A 24,617-nucleotide genomic window follows, 5' to 3' on the forward strand; every position below is an offset into this window, starting at 1 on the left:
TCTAGTCCCAGGACGCGTTGCGCGGCCCGGGCCGGAAGTCGGCGAGTTCCCGGGCGAGTGTCTGTGTCTGTGTCTCGAAGCGGCACGCGGCCCGGGATTAGCACTGGGGATTCCCGTCTGAGGCGTCACCACTGTCACTACCATCACCCGCGGAGCCGCTTCTAGAGGGGAGTAGACCCGGCCCTTCGCCGGGCATTGAAGATGTTGCCCCTGTCCATCAAGGACGATGAATACAAACCACCCAAGTTCAATCTGTTCGGCAAGATCTCGGGCTGGTTTAGGTGCGGGGTGCTGTGTTTGCGGGAAGTGGGAGTCTGGCGGAAGGGGAGAAGGCCCAGACCTGAGAATGGCCCGAGGTCCAGGACGGGAGCGTCAGGGATACCCTCACTTGTGAGGAAAGGAGCGTGTGGACTGGGAGGGTCTTGAAAGCGTCCGGGTCCCGGCACCTCTTTGACTCTCCGGACTCTTCCCCACTTGTGTTATGCCCAGGTCTATCCTGTCGGACAAGACGTCTCGGAACCTGTTTTTCTTCCTGTGCCTGAACCTCTCTTTCGCTTTTGTTGAACTACTCTACGGCATCTGGAGCAACTGGTAACCAAAGGGGAAAAGGGTTGGGGCGGAAGCCGGGGTGGGGGAGACCAAGCACTGTTTGCTTAGTGCCACGTAGCTCCTCACCGGGAGGTTCTTTTCTTTAACACCACTCTGCTGCTGAGCTGCTTTTTCATATCCACACCAATCTGGCATGACTACGTTTAAGATTCGGGGCCCATCACGTGCTGCAGTTCTTAAGATTTGGGTCCCCGCCACTTTCACCCGCCCCAACTCTGTCAAACAAGAGGGACAAGTGCCCTCCTCATTTTGGCAGATGGGGTGCATCTTTCCTGTCTTAAGTACACGCCTTAGCTTTGCCCACTTTCTTGAAACTGGGAGAAACCCGTTCCTTGCCTCTCCATGGGGGGAGTGTCCTTGCCTTTCTTTTGGGGGGAGTGGCATTTGGATTTCACCCTTAAGATTCCCAGAGGGAATATCTGAGATGTTCTACTGAGTTGGTCATTAAGTCTTGGAATGGGGAAGAGGATTGTAAAGAAGATATCTGGAAAAATATGTGTCATTCTCTTTCTAGTTTTTTATGCTGAAACTGTCTTTATTTTATATTAGTTTCAGGTGTACAATGCAGTGGTTAGCCATCTATATAATTTATGAAGTGACCCTCCAATAAGTCTAGTATCCATCTGACACCATACCTAGTTTTTACATTATTGACTAAATTCCGCATACTGTATTTCACATCCCTGTGACTATCTTGTGACTACCAATTTGTGCTTCCTAATCCCTTCACCTTTCTCACCCATCCCCCATCCCTCTCCCATTTAGCAGCAATCAGTTTGCCCTCTGTATCTACACCTATTTGTTTTGTTTGTTCATTCTGTTCTTTAGATTCCACATATAATTGAGTTCATACGGTGTTTGTCTTTCTCTGTCTGACTTATTTCACTTAGCATAATGTCCTCTAGGTCCATCCATGTTGTTGCAAATGGTAATATTTCATTCTTTTTTGTGGCAGAGTAATTAATACTCCGTTGTATAAATGAACCACAATTTATCCAATCATCTATTGATGGTCATTTCAGTTGTTTCATATTTTGCCTATTGTGAATAGCGCTGCAGTAAACATACGGCCTCATATATTTTTTTTGAATTAGTGTTTTGGATTTCTTTAGCTAAATACTGGGGGGAATTGCTGGATCATAAGATAGCTCTATTTTTAATTTTTTGAGGAACCTCCATACTGTTTTCCATAGTGGCTGCACCAGTTTGCAATCCCACCAACAGTGCACAAGGGTTCCCTTTTCTGCACATCCTCGCCAACACTTGTTGTTTGTTGATTTATTAATGCTAGCCATCATGACAGTAGTGAAGTGATATCTCAATGTGGTTTTTATTTGCATTTCTCTGATGATTAGGGATGTTGAGCATCTTTTCATGGGTCTATTGGCCATGTGTATATCCTCTTTGGAGAATTGACTCTTCATGTCCTCTGCCTATTTTTAAATTGGATTGTTTGTTTTTTTGATGTTGAGTTGTATGAGTTTTATTTTTTTAATAAATTTTGGATATTAACCCCTTATCAGATGTATCATTGGCAAATATCTAGTCCCACTCAGTAGGATGTCTTTTTGTTTTGTTGATGGTTTCTTTTGCTGTGAAAAAACTTTTTAGTTTGATGTAGTCCTATTTATTTTTAATTTTGGTACCCTTGCCCGAGGAGATGTATCAGTAAAAATATTACTAAGGGTGATGTTTGAGAGTTTACTTTCTATATTTTCTTCTAGGAGTTTTATGGTTTCGGGTCTTACATTTAAGTCTTTAATCTATTTTGAATTTATTCTTGTATATGGCATAAGAAGGTGGTCCAATTTCATTTTTTTGCGTGTATCTGTCCAATTTTCCCAGCACTGTTTATTAAATAGACTGTCTTTACCCCAATGTAAATTCTTGCATCCTTTGTTGTAGATTAAATGACCATATAGGCATAGATTTATTTCTGGGCTCTCACTCTGTTCCACTGACCCATGTGTCTATTTTTATGCCAATACCATGCTGTTTTGATTACTGTGGACTTGTAGTATAATTTGATGTCAGGTAGTGTGATACCTCCACTTTTGTTCTTTCTTTTCAGGATTGCTATTCAGGGACTTTTATGGTTCCATATAAATTTTAGGATTATTTGTTTTAATTCTGTGAAAAATGTCATTGGTATTTTGATAAGGATTGCATTGAATCTATAGATTGCTTTGGGTAGTATGGACATTTTAACTGTATTAATTATTCCTATCCATGAGCATAGTATGTTTCCATTTATTTGTATCTTCTTTAATTTCTCTCTTCAATGTCTTATAATTTTCTGAGTGCAGGTCTTTTACTTCCTTGGTTAAATTTATTCCTAAGTAGTTATTATTTTTAATGCAATTAGAAATGGGATTGTTTTCTTAATTTCTATTCCTGATATTCATTATTGTTGTATAAAAATCCAACTGATTTCTGAATATTTTGTATCCAACTGATTTCTGAATATTTTGTATCCCACTAAATTCATTTATCAGTTATAATAGTTTTTTGGTGGAATCCTTGGAATTCTGTCTATATAGTATCATGTCATCTGCAAATAATGACCGTTTTACTTCTTCCTTTCCCATTTGGATGCCTTTTATTTCTTTTTCTTGTCTGATTGCTGTGGCTAGGACTTCCGGTACTGTAGTGAATAAAAGTGGTGAAAGAGCGGATCCTTGAGAAGAACGCTTTTAGCTTTTCCCCATCGGGTATGACGTTAGCTGTGGGTTTGTCATATATGGAGTTTATTATGTTGAGATATGTTTCTTCTATTCCCACTTTGCTGAGTGTTTTTATCATAAATGGATGCTGAATTTTTTCAAATGGTTTTCCTACATCTAATGATCACATGCTTTTTTTTTTATTTTGTCTTTTAATATTTTTATTAAAAATATAGCTAACATTCAATATGATATTAGTTTCAGAGGTACACCATAATTATTCAACATTTATACACATAAAGAAGTGATCACCATGAGTAAGTCCAGCACCCATCTGACACCATTCTATACTATCACAATATTAATGAGTATATTCCTTATGCTGTATATTACAACCCATGACTTATTGGTTTTATACCTAGAAATCCCCCTTCACCTTCCCCCTGTTTTTACATTTTTCAGTACAGTTGATATTCAGTATTATTTATGTTAATTTCATGTTACAGTGTAGTGGTTAGACATTTATATACTTTAAGAAGTGATCCCCCTCCCTAGTCCGGTACCCACCTGGCACTAAACATAGTTATTGCCATATCATTGACTATATTCCCTGTGCTTTTCTTTACATCCTAATGACTGTTTTGTAACTACCAATTTGTACTTCTTAATCCCTTCCCGTTTTTCACCCACAAGCTCAACTCCCACCTTTCATCTGGCAACCATCAAAATGTCTTCAGTATCTATGAGTCTGTTTCTCTTTTGTTTGTTTATTTGGTCCTTTAGATTCCACATATAAGTGAAATCACAGTATGTCTGTCTTTCTCTGTCTCATACTCTGCTCAACACAATACCTTCCAGGTCGTTCCATGCTGCCACAGATGGCAAGGACCCTTTCCCTTCTATGGCCGAGCAATATTCCATTCTATATATGTACCACCTCCTCTTTATCCATTCCTCCATCGACAGACACCCAGGCTGCCTCTACGTCTTGGCCATTGTAAACAATGCTGCCATGAACATGGATGCACACATCCCCTTAAAGTAGCGTTTTGGGTTTCTTCAGATTAATACCCAGAAGAGGGATTACTGGGTTTTTCTTTGTCTTTTGTAATAGCCTTTGTTTTAAAGTCTATTTTGTCTGGTATAAATATTGCTACTCCAGCTTTTTTCTTATTGTTTTGTTTCCATTTTCTGAAATGTCTTTTTCCATCCCTTTCAGTCTGTGTATGTCTTTCAATCTGAAGTGAGTCTCTTATAGGCAGCATATGTAAGGGTTTTGTTTTCTTGTCCATTCAGTCCTCCTGTGTCTTTTGATTGTAGCATTTAATCTATTTACATTGAAAGTAATTGTTGATAGGTATGTAGCTATTGCCGTTTTATTATTAATAATTTTGATCTTTTTCCCCCCCTGTCTTAAAGAAGTCCCTCTAACATTCCTTGTAATACTGGTTTGATAATGATGAATACCTTTAGCTTTTACTAGTCTGGGAAGCTCTTTATCCATTGATTTTAAATGATAGCCTTGATGGGTAGAGTAGTGTTGGTTGTAGTAGGTCCTTGCTTTTCATCGTTTTGAATATTTTGTGCCAGTCCTTTCTGGCCTGCAAAGTTTCTATTGAGAAATCAGAAATTGACAATCTTATGGGAGCTCCCTTATAAGTTACTAGTTGTCTTTCTGTTGCTGCTTCTAGTATTCTCTCTTTGTCTTTAACCTTTGCCATTTTAATTATAATGTGTCTTGGTGTGGCCCTGTTTGGGTTCATCTTGTTTGGGAGTCTCTGTGCTTCCTGGGCTTGTATATGTATTTCCTTTGCCAGGTTAGGAAAGTTTTCAGTCATTATTTCTTCAAATGGGTTCTCCATTCTTTGTTTTCTCTCTTCTTCTGGTATCCCTATAATACAAATGTTGTTATGCTTCATGTTGTCCTAGAGGTCTGTTAAATTCCTCTTTTTCAAAAATTCTTTTTCCTTTTGCTATTTTTATTAGGAGTTTTATGCTGCCTTGTCTTCAAAATCACTCACTCAATATTCTGATTCATCTAGTCTGCTGGTGATTCCTCTAGTGCATTCTTCATTTCAGTTATTGTATTCTTCCCTTCTAACTAGTCCATTTTTATGGTTTCTGTTCTTTGATGAAGTTCTCACTAATTTCCTTGAGCATTCTTATAACCTTTGTTTTGAACTCTATGAGGTGTGACAGTTGTTAAGTTTGCAAACTCATCCTAGAAAAAGTGCTACATACCTCATTGCTGAATATCACTATGGTCACCTTTGAAATGCTCCTCTTGGAAAGCTATGCACTGACGCCAATGTTTAGTCCACCCTTCAAAGCAATTTTGGAACTCTTTCTGGAATGGCCATCAGAGCTGTTGTCGTATTACCCTTGATGTTCTGAATGTCATCAAAATGTCTCCCTTTCAATATTTCCTTTATCTTTAGATAAAGAAGGAAGTCATTGGGGGCTAGATCAGGTGAGTAGGGAGGGTGTTCCAATACAGTTATTTGTTCATAGGCTAAAAACGCCCTCACAGACAGTGCCGTGTGAGCTGGTGCATTGTCATGATGCAAGAACCATGAATTGTTGGTGAAAAAAGTTCAGGTCGTCTAACTTTTTCACGCAGCCTTTTCAACACTTCCAAATAGTAAACTTGGTTAACTGTTTGTCTAGTTGGTACAAATTCATAATAATCCCTCTGATATCAAAAAAGGTTAGCAACATCATTGCAACAAGTTTGTGAACTTAATTGTCAGACCTCGTGTATCTGGTAGGTTGCTTGCCTCCATTCTGTTTAATTCTTTTTCCAGAGTTTTCTCCTGTTCTTTCATTTGGGGCATAGTTCTTTGTTTCCTCATTTTGTCTGCCTCTCTGTGTTTGTTTCTGTGTATTAGGTAGATCTGCTATGTCTGCTAGTCTTGCCCAGGAGGCCTTATGTAGTAGGTGCTCTGGCAGTCTCCCTGGTCGCCTGCTCCAGGTACTCCAGGAGTGTCTGTTGTGTGGGTTTTGTGTGCCCTCCTGTTATAGTTGAGCCTTGATTGCTATTGGAATGTCAGTGGGTGAGACTGACCCCATTCTGACTGGCTGTGGGGTGCACAACAACTTACAGGCTGCTGTGCAGGGGGCTTACCCCCCTGAGTGGGATTTGCCCCAGTGGTCTCTGTTTCCTATTGAGATAGCCTTTTGCGTGTGTTGCTTGTGGGCCTAATGGTGGTGCCCTGCTGTGGTCTGAAAGCAACCTCCATGTATGTTGGTTTTGGTGCCTCTTGGGAGGGGCTCTGGTGCAGGCCCAGGTCAGCCACTGCCTGTGACTGGCCAGGGACTATCTGTTAGGAGCTATAAAGTGATCCATAGTTGTTGCAGCCCTTTTTGAACTTTCACCCCTTCTACCTGTCTCTTTATATCCTTCTTCTTTATGTCTGTAGGTATAAAACTTCTGTTCAGCTAGACTTCAGATGGTTCTCCAGGTTGGTGGTTCTATAATTTAGTTGTAATTTTAATTTGTTCATGGAAGGAAACAAGCATAGTGTTTTTCTACTCCACCATCTTAAAATTAATTTCTGAGTTTTATTTTTCACTTTGTTTATGTGGTGTAGCACATTAATTGATTTGCAGATATTGAACCAACTTTTCATACATAGTGTATGATCTTTTTAATGTACTGCTGAATTAGTTTGCTAGTATTTTGAGGATTTTTGCATGTATGTTCATTAGGGATATCAGCATATAGTTTTCTTTCTTTTTTTTTTTTTTTTCCGTAATGTCTTTGTGTGGTTTTGGAATCAGGGTAATGGTGTTCTTGTAAATGGAGCTTGGGAGCCTTCTCTCCTCTTGGATTTTTTGGAATAGTTTATGGAGAATAGGTGTTAATTCTATTTAGAATTTTGGTAACGTTCACTTGCAAAACAATCTTGTCCAGGACTTGTGTTTGTTGGGAGCTTGTTGTTTACTGCTTGGTAGTAATTGGTCTCTTCAGATTTTATTTTTTTTCTTGATTAAGCCTTGGAAGATTGTATGCATCTAGGAATTTATCCATTTTTTTCCAGATTGTCCAATTTTTTTATGTATAGTTGCTGATAGTATTTTCTTAATATTTTTTTTTTATTTCTGTTGTGTTTATTGTCACTTCTCTTTCGTTTCTGATTTTATGTATTTGTGTCCTCTCTTTTTCTTGATGAGTCTGTTGAAGGTTTGTCACTTTTGTTTATCTGTTCAAAAAACTAGCTCTTGGTTTCATTGATCTTTTTCTTTTTTTCCTTTTTGTAGCCTCTATTTTGTTTATTTCCAGTCTGATCTTTATTATTTCCATCCTTGTAGTCACTTTGGGCATTGTTTGCTGTTCTTTTTCCAGTCCCCTTAGGTGTAAAGCTATACTGTTTATTTGAGATTTTTCTTGTTTCTTGAGGTAGGTCTGCATTGCTATGAATTTTCCTCTTAGTACTGCTTTCACTGTGTTCCATAGATTTTGAGTTGTGTTTTCATTTTTGTTTGTCTCAAGGTATATTTTGATTTCTTCCTTGATGTCATTGTTGACCCATTCATAATTTAATAGCATGTTATTTAGCCTCCATGTGGTTGTCTGTTTTTCAGTATTTTTCTTGTAATTGACTTCTAGTTTCAAGTGTGGTCAGAAAAGACACTTGATATAATTTCAAGCTTGGTATAATTTCAGTCTTCTTAAATTAATTGAGACTTACTTTGTGGTCTAACATGTGGTCTACCTTGGAAAATGTTTCATGTGCACTTGAAAAGGATGGATATTCTGCTGCTTTGGAGTGAAATGCTCTAAAAATATCAATTAAATCAACCTGGTCTATGGTGTCATTTAAGGCAGCTGTTTCCATGTTGATTTTCTGTCTGGAAGTTCTGTCTGTTGGTGTCAGTGGAGTGTTAAAGTCCCCTACTGTGATTGTGTTACTATTGATCTCTGTCTTTATGTTGGTCAATATTTGCTTTACATATTTAGGTTCTCCTGTGTTGGGTACATAAATGTTTACTAGGGTAATGTCCTCTTGTTGGATTGATCCCTTTATTATTATGTAATGTCCTTCTTTGTCTCTGATTAAAGTCTTTGTTTTAAAGCCTATTTTGGCTGAGATAAATATTGCTACTCTAGTTCTTCTGTTGTTTCCATTTGCATGAAATATCTTTTTATCCCTTTACTTTCAGTCTATGTGTGTCTTTTGATCTGAGGTGGGTCTCTTGTAGACAGCATATGCATGTGTCTTTTTCTTATCCATTCAGCTACCCTATGTCTTTTGATTGGAGCATTTAATCCATTTACATCTCAAGTGATTATTGCTGGGTGTGTAGTTATTGCCATTTTATTATTCATATTTTTGTTCTTTCTTTGTTTTCTCCTCCTGCTTAAAGAAGTCTTTTTCGACATTGCATGTAATACTTGGCTTGTTGGTAATGAATTCCTTTAGCTTTTTCTTGTGTGGGAAGCTCTTCATCTGTCCTTCAATTTTAAATGATAACCTTGCTGAATAGAGTAGTCTTGGTTGTAGGTTCTTGGTTTTTTGTTTGTTTGTTTTTAAAAATTTTTATTGGGGAATATTGGAAAACGGTGTGATTCTCCAGGGCCCATCAGTTCCAAGTTATTGTCCTTCAATCTTGTCATGGAGGGTGGAGCTCAGCTCCAACTCCAGTTGCTGTTTTCAGTCTTTAGTTTCAGGGGTCACAGCCCACCATCCCATGCGGGGATTGAACCAGCAACCTTGTTGAGAGCTCACACTCTAACCAACAATCATATGGTCGTCCCCTGTAGGTCCTTGTTTTTAATCATTTAGATTCATCTCTGCCAATCCTTTCTGGCCTGCAAAGTTTCTGTTGAGAAATCAGGTGACAATCTTATGGGAGCTCCCTTGTATGTCACTAATTGTCTTTCTCTTGCTGCTTCTAGTATTCTCTCTTTGTCTTTAACCTTTGCCATTTTAATTGTAATGTGTCTTGGTGTAGGCCTGTTTGGGTTCGTCATGTTTGGGACTCTCTGTACTTCCTGAGTTTGTATGTCTTATTTCCTTTGTCAGATTAGGGAAATTTTCAGTCATAATTTCTTCAGGTTCTCAATCCCTTTCTTCTTCTGGTACTCCTATGATGCTAATGTAGTTAACTCTTGATGTTGTCCTAAAGGTCCCTTAAACTATCTTTGTTTTTTGTTTTCTTTTTTTTAATTCTTTTTTGTTTTTGTTGTTCTGATTGGGTGTTTTCTGCTACCTTGTCTTCTAAATCGCTGATTCCATCCTCTGCTTCATCATCGGATCTGCTGTTGATATCTTCTAGTGTATTCTTCATTTCAGTTACTGTATTTTTTATTTCTGACTGGTTCTTTTTAATGGTGTCTATGTCCTTTATGCTTGCTATCTCTTTATTGAAATTCTCACTAAGTTCCGTAAGCATTTTTATAACCAGTGTTTTAAGCTCTTCTCTGGTTGATTGGGTGCCTCCACTTCATTTAGTTCTATTTCTGGAGGTTCTCCCTTTTCTTTTATCTGGGACATATTTCTTTGTCTCCTCATTTTGTTGCTTTTCTGTGTTTGCTTCTATGTATTAGGTAGATCTCCTATGTCTCTCAGTCTTTGCTGAGTGGCTTTATGTGGTATGTATCCCATGTGGTCCAATGGTGAAGTTTCCCTGATGTCCTGTGCATATGTTCCAGGAATCCCTTGAGTGTGCTGTGTGTATTCTCCTCTTGTAGCTGAGACTTGATTGCTTTTGGTGCATCAGTGGGTGGTATCGATTCCCAAGCTAACTCACCATGAAGATTGGCTACACCCACAGTGTATGAGTTGGGGGTGAGTCCTCAGAGGGGGATTTGCCCCCACTGTCTCTTGTGCCAGTTGAGACCATCCTTTGGGTGTGCCACTAGTGGGACTAACTCGGTAGTGCTCTGGTGTGATCTGAAGCCAGCCTCTGGGTGTGTTGTTTCTAGTGTCTCTTGGGAGGGGCAGATTTAAAACAAAGGTTTTTACCATTTCCATTTGATTCTTGTGTAGTTTGTATCTCTGGATAGTCCCTATTTGTTCATGAATTTTCTCCAGCTTTATACTGTGTTCTTTAACATTAATCATATTTGTTTTAAAGTCCTTACGATAGTCTGAGCTCTGGCCTTTTCTGGTTCTGCTTCTATTGATTGCTTTAGCTCTTGGCAACAAGTCTTATTTATTTTTTCTTGATCTTGTTATGTGTCTTATAAATATTTATTAAGTGCTGGGTCTTATATTTCAAAGAATAATGGAGACTGATATTAGTGGTATTTATCCTGATAAATGTGGACACCTCTATTTTTGTCAGGCCATTAGTATGGGTTTTGAACCTATCTGGTCAATAGTTGAGCTGGGTTTTGTGTTTTGTTATTGCTAGTTAATTCAGCAAGCCACAGACTTCAGATTTTTCCAGTGGCCCCTACCACCTTGTGCTTAGTGTGGGATTTGGAATACTGGAGGGCTTTTTTCAGTGTTCTTGCTCCACTCTCAGCTTTCAGCAAGCCTGGCACACCTGTGCCCCAGGGAATCTCTCTTGGTGTGCCTCTTTATCTCTCAGCAGTAGACTGCTGTTGCCTTATACCTTAGTCAAGGCTTTGGTTGGTAGGGAGGGAGTATTTGGTTCTCCTGTTGCAGCCTCAGTATTATATAGGCCCTGTACACGAGGGTGCCAGAGAAGGTATTATTAATGTTCCTGCACTTTCTCCCCATCCCCATAGCCTTGTATCAGTGTAAGATCCTGGGCCCAAGCTGGCATCAGCCTTGCCACCAGCAGCAGATGGATGGTGTTGTTTCTCCCCCTCTCTCAGTGGTAGCTGGGCTTTTCCCTGGGCAAGGGGTGTGAGGGTTTCTCTTTTAGACGTTTAAAAGTTATCCTTAGTATCTTTCTACATATTATATTTCATTGTTGTCTTTTTAGAAGATTAGTTCCTGATGAGCAGAGGCTGAATCTTTGAGGTTTAGAGAAGGATGCCTATTGTTTGGTTATTATTCTCATATGCCAATGTGTTTATTCTTTTGCAGCTTAGGCTTGATTTCCGACTCTTTTCACATGTTTTTCGATAGCACTGCCATTTTGGCTGGACTGGCAGCATCTGTTATTTCAAAATGGAGAGATAATGATGCCTTCTCTTATGGGTAAGACTTTAAAAACCTTTTTATTGAAATATAAGAAACACAGAAAAATATACCAATCTCAAGCTCAGTGAATTTTCATAAATTGAACACACTTGTGGAACTTGAGCCCTTGAAACCCCGTCATTCTCCCTTGGTCCTTCCCACTCACCTCTTCAAGGGTATCCACTTTTCTAACTCCAGAGATTAGTTTTACCTATTTGTGAACATTTTATAATTGAAATCTATAATATTTACTTTGTGTGTGTGTGTGTGTGTGTGTGTGTGTGTGTGTGTGTCTGTCTAAGTTCTTTTGCTTAGAGGTAGGGCATCTTGATTTTACCAAAAAATTTTAGGTGAGATTGTTACTAGTTACTAGGTAGGGGAATTCTCAACTTTTAACCTACTTTTTTTTAAGAAGAAGAAGAAGAAAAAGTTTCAGTATATGTAAATGATCATGTTTCTTTTTTGGAAGGATATTTTGCTGTTTATTTAAAATCATTTCCTAATATGGTTTTATATTACATAACTCTTCAGCTTTGTTTTAATGACTTTGGACAATTAATCAAATATTTGGAGAGTGTTTTCATGCTGAAGGAACTATGTTGGAACACCTTAGCCTCACTTTTGAGCCTAGTTCCCTTAGAGGCAGTTTGCTTTTTGCATCTCTGATTGAAGGAGGCAATGGAGTTTCCAATATTTGACTTACTCTGCTTGGGCTTCCCCCCCCCACCCCCACCCCCAGGTCATACAATATTCTGCAGTGTTTCCAGCAGTCAAAACTAATATCCTCTTTCTCCCACCACTTACTCATTGTCTTTCCTTCTGTCTTTCCCCCCTCCCCTTTCCCTTTTGAGTGCTCTCACAGTCTGTCTTCACGGTCTTCCCTATTTTCTCTCCATCTCTCACTCCTTTTCCCATCCTCATACTCGTTTTCTCTCTCATCTCTCCTAAACTCCCTTTCCCACTCTTTTACTCATTTTTCTTTCTAGTTACTTGTTCCTGTGCTTTCTCTTTTTCTCCTTTCTCCCTTTTTCTCTCCCTCTCCACTTCCTCTCTTTCTCTGTTCCTCACATCTTTTCTCCTGCTCTCTCCCTTTCCCCTTTACTACTGTATCTCTCAGCTCTTTCTTATTCTCCTTCTCCCTCTCCCTTAACATCTTCAGCTCTAGTTCTTTTTTCTCTTCCTTCCCCAGCCTGTCTTTCCTTCTTTCGCTGACTCTCCTTGCCTGAGTGCTCCCTTTCTAGTGCACTGTCTCCATTCTCTCCCTCTCCTATTCACATCCCCCCTCCTACAGGCACTGTCTCCTATGCCCTGGTTCTCTTTTGTTCCCTCACTGCTTCCTTTTCCCTCCAGTTCTTGAGAAAGCACACGCTCTCTTTCTTGCACATGCTCTAATTCTCTTCAGATGTTTATTGAGGTCCCACTATGAGTCACATACTTTGCTACTTCTAATGATATGAAGATGAATAAGATGTGGCATATTCTTTGGGGGAACTTGTGGTCTGATGGGGAAACAGTTCTGTAAAAATACCATAATAACTATACATTGTGACAAGTACTAAAAGAGAAATATATGAAATTCATTGACAGAACTTGCTGAGTTGGGGTATAACCAAAGTGATAGAGTTACTTGTAAAATTATAAAAAGAGAGACAAAACACTAATCACACTATTTTGTAGTATGACACAAGAGATCCTGTAAATCTATAAATACAAACACATTGAATGCTCAGAAAAAAAACATTTTCCATGGCACTATATAGTCAAAAGATTCTTAAGTGTATTTTGGATCATTAAAGAAAGATTATATGTAAAGTTATACTTGTGTTGGAAAATTAGGGATCCATATGTATTATATATAAAAAATCTAATCAGGATATCTTATTCATCAATCTTTCTGGAAAAATAGTAGGTGACTCTAAAAATTTTCCCCAGTTCCTTAATTGTTAGGATATTGATTTTTTTTCTATTTAGATCATCTAGTCTTCTGCTGATGGTTTTTAGGAGTAGCTTTATATTTTTTATTTTTATTTTTTTTAAGGAGAACGCAGCTCACAGTGGGGCATGCGGGGAATGAACCGGCAACCTTGGTGTTATTAGCACCACGCTCTAACCAACTGAGCTAACTGGCTGCCCCAGGAGTTGCTTTGAATACCTTCCGTATCGGGGCCGATTTTGCTATCCAAGTTTAACTAGTTGATATAAGAGAATAATATTCTTGCCACCTTTTATTTCTTATCCTGTCTTCTCCTTATTTGCCTTTTTTAAAAATAATTTCTTGAGAAGGAAAACAGTAAGGAATAAAAGCTGATGTAACATTTGAAACTATTAATAATTACTATGGTAGTAAGTATTAGCAGGAGTAAAATATGGTGCCAGGACATCAAAATGATACTGATTAGGCTAAGCCTGGGGATTAATCCCAAAGCGCCCAGATTCAGTATGATCACTGTAGCAGACTGACTGCAGTAGAAGAAGCAATAGGAGACATCTGTGTAGCAACAAAGACTTTCAGTATTCCTTTACATACAAATCTCCTTTGTGTCTTCTCACACTCCTATTTTTGAAATAACAAAGCCAGCATAAAAGTAATATACATTTGACAGGTAGATACATGCATATGTACATGCTTATATACATATGTACATAAACTGATATCTTTTTTGTTCTGACTGAAGAATCTAGATAACATCATACTTAATTAGGCAGTAGCACATTCACAAATTATGTTTTAATTTCAAGACTCACTCTGTTCAAGTAAACAGTCGTTTGTAAAGGCAAGTATGTCTAGTTTTCACAGGTTTTTCATTTTAATCCTGCAACAAAGTTTAGCAAATACATTAAATCACTTTAGTCCAACAAGTGATCAGAATTTATGGAACACCTACTAAGCTAGGCATTAGGGACAAAAAGATGCCTGACAAACATTCCTGATTTTGATCTTGAAATCTAGTGGACTTCAAGGACAAAAGGCTTTTAATCAAGCATTAGCTTTGGGACTGACTAGAAGGGTGGGTTGAAAGAAAGTACTTTTTATTTTGGGGTCAGTAACCCTGCTAACAGATAAATTCCTAAGTGTGAGTTACGGAAAGCAGACTGTAAATTGTTTGAATTTAATGAGCATTTTATCCAGAAAAAAAAGTATATACTTTGACAAGTAATAGACAATTAATTCATTTATATATGTTACAAGGTATAATAGAATTACGTATTATTTCTGATATGCTCTCTTGGAATGTACCTGACAGGGCAAGTCTCCAACATAACTGGATAGAGTACATTTTAAAGAGTTTGTTTTCTTTAAGTGTAAAAATTCTATTGTCTAGAAGTTAACATAGAAAACTAGAAAAAGCAGTATTTTTGATGCTTCTGCCACGTTATGGACTAGAGTGAATAACTGCTGTCAGCACCCTTTGAACAATGTTTGAGAATATATAACTGCCAAGTTAAAGTTGTTTCTAATGACTTTAAGCCAAAAAATACCTTATGGAAAAATAGAATCTTTCCCCAATGTCTCACTCAGGTAGAAAGCAGAAAGCTTCAGAAGTCCATGGAGAAAGACAGGCATTTTAAAAATAGTTTTAATAATAGAATTATGTGAAGCTGGAATTAATTCTAAAAACAGGTAATTGAAAAGGTTTTTGCTAAATTCATTAATCTTTGAAAAAGGGTGATAGAAGTATAAATCTCAAGTTGTTTCTGAGATACTTCAGAAATAACTTTACTCTTCTGCAGGTCAAGCTCTGCTTTCTAAGGATTTGAAATCTGAAAGGTACAAGGTAGAAAGCATAAGGAGTTTTTAGAAAAGGACTTAAGTTATAAAACCCCCTTTTTCAAGTTCTTCTAGTTTTTATCTTTGGATCCTTCTTTGCGCATTTGTCTGGTCCTGTTCTTCTCCAGTGGCAACTTGAGGTTTACATTTCTGTAAAAGCTCTTTCTAAGCCTAACTACTCTAAGAAGGTCTTTTGATTGGCATGTAGAAATTTATGTGTTTTGTGGTATTCTGCTATTAAATATAATTCATAATTAAATTCACTTAATTTTTACAATATATGCACAATAAAACATACTATACTATAGATACTGGGACTTTGCAGGCCACTTATCACCATATAATACTCATATGGTTTAGAATCTCTGAGCACATGTAAATTTATTATTAGATTTCTAAGAAATAACTTAATCAGTTTACTTTGCTCTCCCTTAGGTATGTTAGAGCGGAAGTTCTGGCTGGCTTTGTCAACGGCCTATTTTTGATCTTCACTGCTTTTTTTATTTTCTCAGAAGGAGTTGAGGTACAGTAGATAATGATTAGTCAGTAAATTACATTTCTGTAACGAAAATGTCTATTCATGAAAAATACATACGTGTAATAGAGCTGTATTTCACACTATTATTTATTGACAGTCTTGGATTGGATCAAATATTATCTGTGTACAGGAGGAGCTTACAAAATTGTTGAACAAATTAAATATTTTTGTAACTCCTTGAAATTGAAAACTATTAAATAATTGTACTTTACAAGGTATGAATCAAGTGTTGACACTTGAAAGTAAAGGCATAATATGCGTAGTGAGGTCCGTTGGGAAGAGTTCTTAAAATAGAACCTGAGAGTTTTGCCAATCTTTAATATTTGGCGTATTAAGACAAATAAAGAGAAGATTAAAAATTTATGAACTTACAATGAATGGCAGTATTTTAACATTCAAAGAATGGGTTTTAGACCAAATATTCATGCTTTTAAATATTTGTATTTATTTAAAAACAGTAATTATTACCTTTCTATAGTATGTGAGTACTGGTTTTATTTCAGCATATTGTTTTGGCAGATTTTTTTTTGGAGTGATTTCAATTCTGAAAATAACTAAAAATTTTTAAAAATTGCTTTTTGTTTTTACCAGTTGATCAATCAGAAGTTATGTCAATGCAGCTTGTATTATGTGTTTTCTAGAGAGCATTAGCTCCTCCAGATGTACACCATGAGAGACTGCTTCTTGTTTCAGTTCTTGGGTTTGTGGTAAACCTAATAGGAATATTTGTTTTCAAGCATGGAGGTCATGGACATTCTCATGGCTCTGGTATGATGGTTAGAACCCTTTGCTTCTTTATTTTCTAGTGTCTGTCATAGTTATTCACTATTGAAAATTGATAATTTTTAAAGTTAAACTCTATATTGATTTTTAATAACAAAGTAATATGTTAATAGACTCTTAGTAATGTCTTCCTGAACCATCCCTTTTACTTCTCCATGCCCCACCCTCTCGGTGCCTTCTCAGAATTACACATGTTATCAGTTTGGTGTGAATCCTTCCAGACCTCTGTAGATTGTCATTTGTTTACTATGATATAATTTATATAAAACAAACAAATAAACACCAAAACAAACCTAGTTACTGAAAAAATTATAGTGTATGTGGGTATGAAATTTACTATACAATCTGTCTTTTAGATCTTTCCATTTGGCATAGCTTTTCTCATTAACAAACACATAAAACTTCATGGTGTAGGATACCATGGTTTATTTTACTGGTCTTCTCTGGATACACTTCAAGTTTCTTCAAGTTTTTCACTATTCCATATGAAGTATATCCTTGTGAACACATGCAAGTGTTTTTCCAGAGCTCTGCTGTCCTATATGGTAGCCATTAGTCACATGGGGCTATTTAAATTTAAATTATAGTTAATTAAATTTAGTAAATTAAAAATCAAGTTCTTTAGTTATACTAATGACATTTCAAGTTCTCAGTAGCCACATAGGGCTACCATATAGGACAGCAAATATAGAACATTCCTATCAAAAGAGAAAATTCTTTGAATTGCACTGCTCTGGAATATAAGTAGCATTGCTGGAACAGAGGATATATATATATACAGTCTTTTAATTTCAGTAGACAAATTGCCCTCCAAAATGCCTCATTCACGTTTACCCCAGCAATAAATGCAAGTAGTAATTTCCTCCCACCACAACTTAATATTATGGATTTAAAACCACTTTGCTAATATCTTGATAAAAATGGTATCTCATTTTTTTTGGTATTTCTCTGACTAGTAGTGAGATTGAAAACCTTTCTGTATGTTTTTATGCTATTTAAGTTTTTCCTCTTCTGGAATTGTCTGGGTGTTTTTTTGTTTGTTTTTCTATTGTTAATCCATTTATAAGCATTTTTCTTTCCTGCTTGTCTTATTGCATAGCCAGGACTTCTAGCACAATGTTGATTAGAAATACTGATAGCTTGTATCCTTGTGTCAACCTGGGTGACTTTATAAAAACCACTAACGCCCAGATTTAATACCGGGACATTTACATCTGAATCTCGAGGAAGAGACCCAGTATGTTTTAAAGCTCTCCAGTCAATTTTAATGTGCAGTCAAGGTTGAGAACCATTGCTTTAATGAAGAATACTACTAAAGTTTTACCATTGAGTCCAATGTTAATGGTCCATTTCTGATAAAACTGCTTTATTAACTAAAGGATAGTCTTCCACCTGTTGTAGTAATCATTTTTTCCTCCTTTAGTTAATTTAAAATTAGTAATTGCATTGATAGTTTTTTCTTATGAAGAACCATCCTTAAATTTGGGGGTTAAAATGTTTTCGTTTAAGTCTGTGTTTAGGTCTGTGATCCATTTTGAGTCAGTTTTTGTGTATGGTTTGAGGTATGGGTCCAATATTATTTTCTTTGTATATAGATATTCAGTTGTCTCAGCACCATTTGTTAAAAAGATTACTTTTCCCTACTTAATTGTCTTGGCACCCTTGTCAACAATCAATTTACTATGTGAGAGTTCATTTCTGGACTCTCAATTCTTTTTTATTGATCTGTATGTCTATCCTCATACCACCATCATGCTGTCTTGATTAATGTAACTTTGAGGTAGGTTTTGAAATTGGAATATGTGAATTTTCCAACTTTATTCTGTTTTTTAAATGTGGTTTTGGCTATTTTGGGTCTTTTCTTGCATTCCCATATAAATTTTAGAACTAACTTGTCAATTTCTGCTTTTACTTCTTTCCTGTACTACATAGTAGGAACTCAGTATTGTTTTAATGAATCTACAACACTTTCTATAAGTCAGTGTTTATTGAATTGATTCTGGTTTTAGAACTAATTTTTTTCACTAATATCAGTATTATTGTAACCATAACTTAATATATTTTTACATACCGTTTGTTCTAACACTATTTCTAGGCCATGGACACAGTCATTCCCTCTTTAATGGTGCTCTGGACCAGGCCCATAGCCATGGAGATCATTGCCATAGTCATGAATTGAAACATGGTACTGTACATAGCCATGATCATGTTCATGGTCATGGACACTTTCATTCCCATGGTGAGTACAGCCTAAAGCCTTTCAAATGGCAGCCTTCCAAACAAACAGAGCTTATGCAGATTGCTTTTTCTAGTTGAAAAAGTCTTTAAAATATTGCAGTCAACTTCCTTTCTAATTAATTAAACTAAATGGTTCCCCGGGCTAGTTCATTTTTAGTATATAATGAAAGTAACTTGGTATAAGGCAATAGATGTAACTTTTTTCATTGAGTATCTTATAACAAAAAGCCACTATTTTGAATGGGTGTCAGTAAATGAGGAACAATCGCATTTTAGCAAATGAAAATCATGAATTTTTAAAAATATGATGAGGCCTTTTGTGTTATATGTAGGCTTATTAAAATACACTAGCTTTCAATTTTTCACATTTTCATTGTAATTTTTATAGATAACACCTGATATTTACATCAATATGCCCTTAGGAATCTTTATATGCTAACTCACATAGTATTAAATACTAAGTTATACGGTATTTATCAACTTAATATTTTATTTTAAAATTATATTTTAAATAGTTTATTCACGAAATTTGAGAGTATAGATTAATAGAGCTGTTTAAGTGATAATATTTGATTAATCTTTAAATAAAATATATGCATAAATATTGTGTGTACGTGTCACATAGTGAGACTGCTAAAGCTTTAGATTTAAAAATATGAAAGGGGCCTTGGAGATTGAGTGTAAGTCCCTGATGTTTTTTGTAACAATACAGTGGTATGCTTTAAAACCTAGTTTTTCTAAGGTTTTTTGCTCACATGCATCCCAGAATAATTTTTGAAAAACTGTGTATCCCTCATGTTTTAAGATGATTTCTAAAAAAAATTTGTTTAAATATTGCAAAGAATATAATTTCTGAGACACTACAGGTAATATTTTAGAATGAAACTTCTTTATTACTCTATAGAATATAAAGTGGACTTTAAATATCTTAATGATTTGAGACCCACTATCACCCATTCAAAAACATGTATATAAACAGTTGTAAATTTTATAGCATTTTGTTTTTTCTTGAGTTTTTATTGCCTTTTAATTTCCTTTACAGAATTTTATAATAATGCAGTATATTTGTGTTACATCTTTAGTTGATCATCTGTTACACTTCTTGGCAATAAAATATGCATGTAAATTAAAATATTTTATTTCCTAGAGACATAAGATTTAGCATTTACATGTTTCTTTTGGATGGAGTTACTGTAATTTTTACTAATACACACACCACCTAACTCAAGGGAAATGTGGTTGTTTACCAAAGAGGAAGAAGAAATGGGTTTGATAAGCAACTAGCTAGTCTCTCCACAACAGAGGAAAAAAAAAATTTCATATCCAGAAGGACTTCCATATTTTGCATAGATGGGAGTTACGTTGTCTGATATAGCTATTATACAGCAGAATATACCTTTCAAAATAATCATGTCAAAAATGACTGTCTTTGTCTGGACCTACTACTTATATACAGAAATCTGTTACCTTGATCAGGAGCTGGTTTGTCAGAACAGTTAACACATTTGACTAACAACAGGATTTTCAAGGTAGCTACATTTTTCTTTCCACACAGCAGCTCCACATCCAGACAAATTATTGTGCAATGTTATGCTTTTGTACCTCTTCTAGCATTGTTATAGCGCTCTGTCAAGGTTATAGTAATAAGTCAGCTTTTTCGTACTGTGAACCAAGAACCAACCATGCCCCAGGCAGGCTCCCTGTTAGCTCTCTGATCAGAAAGCTTGTCAGTCCTCTTGATGATCCCTTTTAACAAATATCGCTGATCTTTTACATTGTTTACCTATATTTTCTGCTTTGATATTAAAACTGATTACTAATCTTCAAAGTATTTAAGGATACAGATTGCAGTACTTTTTCATCATAAAGGCAAAATGAAAAAGTATTTTGATCTGTGTGAAAAGCTTGCCACATCCATCTAGAAACTATTGGAAAACTATGAGGTATGACCAAATAATGCAGTGAATGTTTAAATAAAAAAAAATTATTACAGTAAAAGACACATTGCCATTAATGCCCCTCAAAATACTCCCCTTTGCTTCGAACACTCTTTACCCATTGTTCTTGCCACTTTCTGAAGCAGTTCTGGAAGTCCTCTTTCATGAGTGTCTTGAATTGATTCAAAACATTTACCTTTCATGGTCGTTTTGACTTAGGTAAGAGCCAGAAGTCGCACAGTGCCAAATCCAGTGAATAAGGTGGATGAGGACACACCATAATGTTTTTATTTGGCAGAAATTGCTGTACCAGAAGCGGTGTGACATGGAGCCTTTCCGTTGTGATCACAAAATATGGTGAATGCTGCTGCCAAGTGCCATCCAACGGAAAGGCAGGGATCTTCAGTACAATCAGTTGAGTGTGAGCTAAGGTTGAGAGGTGTGTTTCACAGTGTGCCATAAATCATACTCCATCATGACAGTGCTCCGTGTCTCACATGGCTTCTGGTATACGGCAACTTCTGTCAAATAAAAACATCACACTGTGTCCTCATCCACTTTATTCGCCAGAACTGGCACTGTGTGACTTCTGGCTCTTCCCCAAAGTCAAAATGATTCAGGACATCAAGGCAGCCATTACAGCACAGCTAAAGACACTCACGTAAGAGGACTTCCAGAACTGCTTCAGAAAGTGACAAGAAGGATAGTGTATTCAAAGTGAGGGGGAATATTTTGAGGGGGATTAATGGCAACGTGTCTTTTACTGTAATAAAGAATTCCTTTGTTTTATTTAAACATTCACTGTACTGTTTGATTACACCTTGTATTGTTTGCCATAGTTGTTTTTCTGGATATTGTCCTGGCTTCATTTCTTGGACTTCTTATAACTTCAACTAGTAGTTTTGGTTTTGGTAAATTTCCAGTTGTAAAATTAGCATAACAAGCTATATAAGGTATGTTATGAATATTAGAAAACTTTTGCAATGTTTTTAACTTAATGTGTTTTTTTTTACCAGATTGATTACTATATTAATTTCCTAAACACTCTGTACTATTGATGCATTTTGAAATTTCCCAAGTCTATCTCCTTTAAATTGCTATATTAAATTTAAAAAAATAGTTTGTAGGTTTGATGTGGCTATATAATCATGCATCCTTTGTGATACATTGAAATGAAAAATACTCTGAATTACAAAAAAATGAATCAGGAATTGATGACATGTTTTAAAATAATTTAACTTAACTCTCTACAGATGGTCCCTCCTTAAAAGAAACAACAGGACCCAGCAGACAGATTTTACAAGGTATGACAAGAAATTTGTATATTTCTCAGTTTTATGAAACTAGTTTTTTGATTTTAAGCTGTCTGAAGTTTTCCTTTAAGAAAAATACATAACATAGTATTTGTGTTTAAAACATTAGCCTTCCTCGTGTTTATATTTTATATGTACTATTAGGTATATTAGCAGATATTTTTTTAATTGTCACTGGGCTGTTTTCTCAGCTTTAATAAGAAGATTAAAATATTCAGAAACTGTACTGCTTAAATATAAATAATACCCACTCAGTGACTATAGTAACACCATAGTATTACTATGCAGGATTATTGAATAATTTTTCCAAGAAAAATATTCAATCTGTATTTATGTTGAGGAAAAATTTAGTGCTTAAAATGTAATACATCCAAACCCAAAAAATGTACAGCACCAAGAGTGAACCCTAATGTAAACTATGGACTTTGGATAATAATGATGTGTCAGTTTTGTTTCATCCTTTGTAGCATCCTTTGTGGTGGGGCATATTGACAGTGGGGGAGGTTGTGCATGTGTGGGGGCAGAGGGTGTATGGGAAATCTGCCTCTTCTGCTTAATTTTTCTGTGAACCTAAAACTGCTCTCACAAATAAAGTCTGTTATATTTTTAAAAAATGTAATGCAAAGTGATACCTCGGTTATACTTACAGGCCTCAAATGCTGATACCTAAACTGGTATATCAAGAGATGTATTACAAAATTTTACAAGCCAGAGAAAATCAGTCTTGTCTATAAACTATGGTAGTTTCTTTTTGGGGATGTGAACCAATACAGGTTGTTGTGAAAATTAGTTTATATTTTCTAAGTATCTGTCAATTTATGGTGGCTGAAGCTGAAGGGTAGAGATAACTGCCTGGTACTAAAACTTTTCCGTGTAGAAACTCACGCATGAAAAACCTAAGTTAACTGAATTTTTCAGTTATTTGCCACATTTTTCACATGACCCCTAGCTTTCTAGGTTTGGGCAGTTGAAATAACCAAGTCATCTAAGGCTTTCAACTTTTATGTAAGTTAAATATATTAGGTTAGATTTCTTCAGTGATTTTTCTTCTTGAATCAGTTACTAGAAAATAAGAAGGGCTTACATTGTTAATGACACTAGTTAATATAATCTAGCTTTCAAGTCAGCAGATAGGGTACAGCTAGGGACTTTCTAATCGAAGTAAAATCAAGAACAAATTAAATGATTCTTTTCTTTTTTCTCTGTGTTTAGATTCTACCAAAACACGGATTAAAAAATATAAAAGTTTAAAATCACATATCATTTAAGAGTTTTGAAGCTTAGGGACCCTCAATCCACTTTGATGTGTATGTTTTTCCAGTTTTATTTTTAAAACTTAAAGTGGTCCCAACACCAATTCTTTGCTATTTGAAATACCCTAAAGAAACTATTTTTCTATAGTCCTTCTAATATGTTTTTGTTACAGAAAAAAAGAGCCATTAGCTTTATGAAGAATCGTTATAAAGGTCAATACTGTATACAAATGAAAAAGTATATTAGGCACTGAGGCATGAATTAACATTTGGCATAATACTTGATATAAAATTCCGTAGTAGCAGGTGAATTGAAGCATATTTTCCTAGAGTGCATTAAGATTCAATTGGACTCATTAATAGTCCATTGTTAAATTATTAGAAAGTGTTTTCAAGTTTATGTAAATTATGTTTTACATCTAAAAATAATAAATGATGTACCTTTAATTGTTCAGTGAATCAAAAAGAAAAATACCGTCTTTCCCCGAAAATAAGACCTAGCCAGACCATCAGCTCTAATGCATCTTTTGGAGCAAAAATTAATATTATATAAGACCCAGTATTATACCCCAAAATTAATATAAGACCCAGTCTTATTTTATATAAGATTGGGTATAATATAATACTGGGTCTTATATAATATAATATAATATTAATTTTTGCTCCAAAAGACGCATTAGAGCTGATGGTCTGGCTAGGTCTTATTTTCGGGGAAGCATGGTAAATACTTCTAAAGTAGACATAATGCCCTTTACGCATTAGGTATTTGTTTTCAGAGTGGTTGATGCTATTGAAGAATGCACTATTTTTAGCAACATGGTTGAAATTTAAGAGATGGTGTTTTGCTATACAGTAAATTTTACCTATTAAAGATCTAAATGTTGAATAATTTGTCTAGTTAAATCTTTTTTAAAAAGAATGTATACTAAACTTATTTCTTGACATTTTTTAATGGTTTTCAATCAGAGTTGATTCTTAAATGTTAATATTATACTTAGCTTCTTGGGCAGTTAGAATACCAGTATCCTACCAATTTCATATTTAATTATTAAAAGCAAAATATATTTATATCTACTTTAAAATATTCAAACTCCTACATTCTCTTATATCAAGTTTGAGCTTACTATGTAACTTTAGGTGACCCAATTTTTAGGAGAATTAATTAGCACATCAGTATGAATAGACTTATGGTCCATAGGAAATTTGTCTAAATGGTAATTTTAATTACCAGCAGAGGGCTCTGTGTGTACATACTACATATATTTGTAGTTATAAACAATGTTTTCTTTTAGCCTAATGCAGCTTTCTTCTAACAGATTATTAATTAACTTCTGGGCTCTTTTAACCAGAGATGAATGTGCACGATTTTAAAATCAATTTGTTACTCTACTTCCTCATTTATATTATACCAGATA

The 24,617-nt window shown here is 35.7% G+C and overlaps 1 protein-coding gene across 2 annotated transcripts in view; it reads left to right on the plus strand.

Annotated features, from left to right (window-relative positions):
* The first annotated feature begins 24 nt into the window (after positions 1-24).
* The window catches only part of SLC30A7 (solute carrier family 30 member 7), a 64,287-nt gene continuing 39,694 nt past the window's right edge, over positions 25-24,617 (plus strand). The window contains exons 1-7 of one of the 2 annotated variants that reach the window (XM_074318613.1): positions 25-281; positions 490-591; positions 11,276-11,389; positions 15,576-15,663; positions 16,320-16,446; positions 18,557-18,700; positions 21,890-21,940. In XM_074318613.1, the coding sequence (XP_074174714.1) occupies positions 202-281; positions 490-591; positions 11,276-11,389; positions 15,576-15,663; positions 16,320-16,446; positions 18,557-18,700; positions 21,890-21,940 (706 nt within the window). In that variant the 5' untranslated portion in view covers positions 25-201. The remainder of the gene's footprint in view (positions 282-489; positions 592-11,275; positions 11,390-15,575; positions 15,664-16,319; positions 16,447-18,556; positions 18,701-21,889; positions 21,941-24,617) is intronic. The other variant, XR_012491642.1, reaches the window with a different exon arrangement.

The sequence above is a fragment of the Rhinolophus sinicus genome, linkage group LG14 (assembly GCF_036562045.2).
Source record: "Rhinolophus sinicus isolate RSC01 linkage group LG14, ASM3656204v1, whole genome shotgun sequence".
NCBI classification, from domain to species: domain Eukaryota; kingdom Metazoa; phylum Chordata; class Mammalia; order Chiroptera; family Rhinolophidae; genus Rhinolophus; species Rhinolophus sinicus.